This window comes from Tupaia chinensis, unplaced genomic scaffold (genome assembly GCF_000334495.1).
Source record: "Tupaia chinensis unplaced genomic scaffold, TupChi_1.0 Scaffold000178_1, whole genome shotgun sequence".
Classification (NCBI taxonomy): domain Eukaryota; kingdom Metazoa; phylum Chordata; class Mammalia; order Scandentia; family Tupaiidae; genus Tupaia; species Tupaia belangeri.
The window spans coordinates 2,208,218-2,214,217 of NW_006159653.1; the positions used below are offsets into that span (position 1 = coordinate 2,208,218).

General features: G+C 51.7%; 1 protein-coding gene across 1 annotated transcript in view; it reads left to right on the forward strand.

Annotated features, from left to right (window-relative positions):
- Positions 1–6,000, forward strand: part of LOC102487641 (ATP-binding cassette sub-family A member 17-like) — a 105,360-nt gene that overhangs the window by 41,582 nt on the left and 57,778 nt on the right. The window contains 2 exon segments of the mRNA XM_027771011.1: positions 1,554–1,726; positions 2,518–2,661. Coding sequence (XP_027626812.1) covers positions 1,554–1,726; positions 2,518–2,661 — 317 coding nt within the window.

Consider the following 6,000-nt stretch of genomic DNA (forward strand, 5'->3'; position numbering starts at 1 on the left):
GAAATTTTAAAAATAAAGGGAAAAGGAAAAGAGAGAAGCTGGAGCCCACACGGCAGCCATGTCTGAATCCCCAGCCCGGTCAGCCTGGAGCACGCCGAGCATCTGCTGAGTGTCCAAAGTGTAACAGGCGGAGGACTAGATGGGACCACAGCACGGGCAGGGCCTGCCGAGGGCGCCCCCGTGCGTGAACACACTTAGTCACAGAGAAAGAAAAGACGTGGTGAGGTGACTCCCTGAGAACCAGCAGGGACAGGAAGACATAGGCTCCCAGAAGCCTCCTGTGGGGACGATGGGGATGCAGACTAAAGGTAACAGTCCCCCCGTGTACTTGTTAGAAAGGCGAGCTCGTGCCATCTGCAGGAACAGGGGCTATTAAAAGTGCCCTAGGAAAATGACTTTGAGAAAGGAGTTTTGTCTCTTCTATTTGGATGCTGTAGACTTTGTATTGATGAGGAGGTCCCTGGCTTCAGTGATGTGCTCGCGTCTGCTGCAGCTTGGGAGTCAGTCCTGAGATGCGCAAGGTCTGCTTGTAACCCCAAGTGCACGAGAGAGAGGCAAAGCTCGGAGTCCCACCCCTGGAAGAGCTCTAAAGGCCACCCGGCCCTGCTCTTCACAGCGCGGCTGCAGCATCGCGTTCTCAGAGACCTCGTGAGAGTCCCAGGCCCGCCACGACTACCTCACCAGAGTCGGCTTTTCCCAAAACCCCGGGTGGCGGCCATGCCGTGGGGTGGAGCGCCGCAGGCTGTCCCACCTGCCTGCTTACGCCCGGGTCTCCTGTGCTCTCACTCCCACCCCTCGTCCTGCTGGGGGCCGGGGGAGCTGCATCTTGGACGCTCGGAGTGAAAAGCTTTGTGGACTTCACTCAGACCAGACGCTTGGCTCACACAGGACTTGGACCTCCGCACGCTCCAGGGACCGGCCCCAGCCCTTCCTCAGGGCCGGCCTTTCTTCGGGGAATAAGCGTGTGTTGGCTGCTTGCTGCGTAATAGACCTGGGTCAGATCTGGAGGTCCTGAGGTAGGAGGCCACCGCCGCACGGGGACGAGCGGGCGAACCGCGGCTGCAGGGCCCTCTGCGCGTCGGGTCGCCCAGTGGAGCGGGCCCGTTTGTTGGAACGCCCCTAGCAATTTCTACCCTTCGTTCTGTCTGCAGTGAGGGTCAAGGAAAGGACAGGTTGTAAGGTTCTGCCAGAGCCCAAAGGGACAGGTGGTGTTTGCTCAGAACAAGTCCCCACACCTCGGGGGCTCTCTCCAAACGTGTCCCTGCATTTGGCGCTGAGCTGGGAAGGAGGAGCTGGTGAAGCCAAAGGGCGCCAGAGGACGGCAATCCATACGGCGCAGAGGTGGGGCCACGTGCCTCGTGTCGTGCGGCCACACTTCTAACCCCTTGCTGCCCCAGCAGCAATGGCAGTGCTGCCTAGGCCCCTCTCACGGCAGGGCCTCCAGCGCCCTCCTGTGCCTAGTGCTGGCTCCTGGAGCCCTGGGTGCAAGTGGCTCAGGCTGACGCTCTGAAAGCCTCTGTCCCCGTGGTGACTGTCTTTTCCCTTCGTGGCAGGCGTGGGTATCCAGTGGAGGAACATGGGCAGCGTGGGAGGGGAGTTCAACTTCACGCAGGTGCTGCTAATGCTCCTGCTGGACTCCCTGCTCTACTGCCTGCTCACCTGCTACGTGGAGTCCGTCCTCCCCGGGAAGTACGGGACGCCCAAGCCCTGGTACTTCTTCCTTCTGGTGAGTGCTGCTGCGGGTCGCTCAGCGTGCCCACCCCTCGCCCTGTCCGCCCTGGCCCAGCGCAAACCTCCGCTCCAGGAAGCCTCTAACCCTGTTCATCCCGGGACAGTGTGTGGTTGCAGTGAAGCATAGCCAACTGCAGGCGTCTGGCTCTCGGCCCCGGTGCCGGGGCGGCTGACCCCACGCAGTCTCGGGGCGAGCCTGACATGTGCCTGCTCAAATGTCGGATCCGCACCCCGCAATGTGCCGGAGCCGGCCTGCTCCTCCTTCCCCGCCGAGCTCCTGGAGGCGTCTGCGGAGGTCACAGCTTTCCCGACAACCCCACGGAGCGCTCAGAATCAGCCCTCTCCCACCATGACACATTTTCCTGACAAAATGGAGCTCTCATGCCTGACTCGGGCCTTCTATGGGGGCCCCGATGACTCCACCACGGGCTTGCGAGGTGGCTGACTGAACTGCACGGGCACAGCTGACACCTGCAGAGGCCACCATGCGTGTCTGTCTTGGGGTGTGGGGGTGGGCAGGGTGTTAACGCAAGCACGTCTCCAGCATCCAGCAAACGGCCCGTCACACCCAGAGCTCGGACGTGGTGTGCTCTGTAGCTCGGGCCCACGGGCTGGGAGCTGGAGCGCGGCTGCTTCGTGGTGAGTCCCCAGCAGGCCCTTGACTCCAGGTGCCATGAAGTATTGGGCACCGAAGGTAGACTGCAGGGGCAGTACTTCATTGACCAAGCCCTGCTTCCCAGAGATCAGTGCGCCTAACGATTAATGCCAAGTCCACTTCCTCTCCAGCCCTCCTACTGGCGTGGAGAACCTAAGCCAGTCCCCAAACTTCTGCTGGACGTGGAGGACCCTGCAGAAGATCCGAGAAGTGAGTTCATGGAGGAAGAGCCTACCAGTCTGGAGAGAGGGATCGAGACCCATCACCTAGGCAAGGTACCACCAGCTCGCAAACCTCCTGCCAAGCACGCAGGGACGGCCCGTGTTCAGGGATAAGTCCACACGCCAAGAATCGTGGAATGTCAACCGAGGCGGAAAGTTCAGACTCTGCTATTTTATACACAAGCAGGTTACCAATGATTTGATAAACAGTTGTCTCCACAGGTTTCATATCGCATTTATGTATTTATTATTATAAACATTATTCATTGTGGGACCCGCAGATGGCATGGTGGTTCAGGTGTTGAATTCCCACATGGCTGACCATGGTTCAAGTCCTGAATCCAGCAACTTGAAAATTACACCAGGCATGTGTGTGTTTATGCCCAAAGTCCCGAGAGGAGGATGGAGGAGAAGGAACCTGCAGCATGGCCATTCCCCCGGGGGTGATTTCTCACTTTCCCTCCCTGTGTCTCTCTCTGTCTCTCTCGGGTGGGCATATGCACCCCATGGCAAAGACCTAAAGAAAAAAGTTACTCATTGTATGAAGCTAGATCACGGGGGAGCAGTCCAAAGGTAACAAGGAGCTGGACCTTTCCTCGGGATTAATTTGAAGGCGGCTAAACTCGGACTTTGTAAGCCTGTAAGTTACCAAATCATCGATTTCTACCAGATCTTCCCTTTTCTTCCAAAGAATTATTTTATTTAACTTTATTTATTTATTTACTTACTTACTTATTTTTAATTTGACGAGAGAAGGACAGAGCAAGAGAGGGGGGAAATGAGAAAGCAAGTCGCTAGGTCCGGAGCTTGAACCGTGCTTGGCCACGTGGGAGTCCAGCGCCCTTAACCACGCAGCGCCTGCTGGCCCCAGGTCTTCACTTTAAGCACCTCTCTCCAACTTTGTTTCTTTCTTGCTTTTGTTAGTGCACATTTCTTGGTGCACAGGACAGCCTTACAAGAACTCACAGAGAGTGAGTAAAAGTGTTATTTCTCTCTTTCTAATGAGGTATTTTATATACAATTTTACCCATCTCTGACTGGACCGATGGTACCACAGATCTTCTTAGAGTATAAATTCTTATCTCCCACAATCCTCAACATGGAAATTAAAAATTCTTTTCATTGACTTTGTTTTTTAAAAGCCATCCTCTTTAATTTGAGACTTTGTTGTCTGATTTTTAATCACATTGTTTTTCTTTAGAACTGTATTTCACAGTAAAGAACAATTGACAATTTAATACATCCCAAATAACCATTAAAGAGAGTTTTTTGTTTGTTTGTTTTTGTTTTAATTTTTAGGTCTCTGTCATGAGACAAATGTACTCCTCAGAGAGGGACAGAGAGACGGAGAGGGAAACCGAGAAACCACCTCCCAGGGAGATGGCCACGCCACAACTCCTTCTCCTCCATTCTCCTCGCAGGATTTTGGGTACACACACAAACATGCCAGTGTGATTCTCAAGCCACAATCCAGGACTTGGATTGTGGTCAACACGTAAGGGTCTAGTGCCTTCGGGACCAACACGTGCTGATCCTGTGGGCAAATTTTGAATGTATACAACATAATGTAATACTAAATGTTGGAGCTGGCAGGTGGCGTGGTGGCTAAGGGTGCTGGACTCCCACGTGGCCAACCGTGGTTTGAGTCCCAGACTTGGCAGCTTGCTTTCTCACTTTACTTCTTTCTCTCTCACTCTCTCTCTCACTCTGTCCCTCCCTTGTCAAAAAATTAAATAAAAAAGTTAAATAAAATAATTATTTTTAAAAATGTTAAAAATATGGGGAACCAGCAGTTAGCGTAATGGCTATGTCGCTGGACTCCCACGTAGTCGACCGCGGTTCGTGTCCCGGACCCGGTGGCTTAAAACTCATGCCGGGCGCGTGTGCGTGCGTGCCCAAGATCCCGAGAGGAGAATGGAGGAGAAGGGATTGCGGCGTGACCATCCCCCCTGGGGGGTAATTTCTCGCTTTCTGTCTCTATGTCTCTCTCTGTCTGTCGGGCGAGCGCACGCGCCCTACAGTGAAAATCTCTCCAAAAAAAAAATGTTAAAAATATGAAATGTCTAAGGTGGTGAATATGTTTATATTTTCAATTTGCTTATTATACACCTTATACCTCTTTTTAAAACCATACTGGGGGCCAGCAAGTGGGGTGGTGGTTAAGTGCACTGGACTCCCACATGACCAACCGTGGTTTGAGTCCTGGACCTGGCAGCTTGCTTTCTCACTTTCTCTCTCTCGCTCTCCTTCACTCTGTCCCTTTCTGGTCAAATTAAAAAATAAATAAGGTTAAATAATTCTTAAAAAAAAAAAAAGAGAGATTGTCGAGGATGCCAACCAGCTTTTCTTTGTAGAGGTTATAGCTACTGGTATTTGCCATATTAGTAATTAAGGCAGAAATTAAAAGTAAAACCCGACAAAGATGTACAATGATTATACATTACAATTACGACTCACAAATTATAGTTAATTAATTAATTTTTAAAATAGTTCTGGTAGGGCCAACAGGTGGCGTGGTGATTAAGGCACTGAACACTCCCACATAGCTGACCACGGTTCAAGTCCTGGACCTGGTGCCTTGCTTTCTCACTTTCCCTCTATCTCTGGTCAAATTAAACTAAATGAATTAATAAATAATTATTTAAATAAAAAATCATCCTTTTAAGAATCTGTTTTATTCTTTCAAAATCATCTTATTTAACTTTATTATTATCATTTTTAATTTGACCAGAGAGAGACACAAAGAAACGGAAAGAGGGAGAGTTAGAAGCAAGCCACCAGGTCCACGACTCGAACCACAGTCAGCCATGTGGGCGCTCCTTAACCACTGTGACACCTGCTGGCCTCGGTTTCTGTTTTATTCTAACAGTGGTTACGAGTTATCTTTTTTTTTGAGAGGATTTTTGCTATAGGGCGCATGCGCTCACTAGAAAGACAGAGAGAGACGGGGAGACAGAAAGTGAGAAATCACCCCCCAGGGAGGATGGTCACGCCGCAATCCCTTCTCCTCCATTCTCCTCTCGGGATCTTGGGCACGCACGCCCACGCGCCCAGCCAGAGTTTAAGCCACCGGGTCCGGGACTCGAACTGCAGTCGACTACGTGGGAGTCCAGCGACACAGCCATTACACCAACTGCTGGTCCCACAAGCTACCTTTTGTGATGGAGAATTCTCACTCTCTTCTGTAATCCTGTCCTCAAAGTCAGAGCTGTAACTTGGAACATCCTGTTTCCTAACCAAGTCAGATTGTAAGCAGATTTTCTATTCCAAATTGGAACTTCCTATTCCACTCGGAGTTTTCTACTCCAAGTGTACGAGAGCAGTGGGGTGCCAGGACGGGTATCCTGCAGAGCGCTGCATCTAAAGCTGCCGCTCGTCCACTCTGAAGGGGGC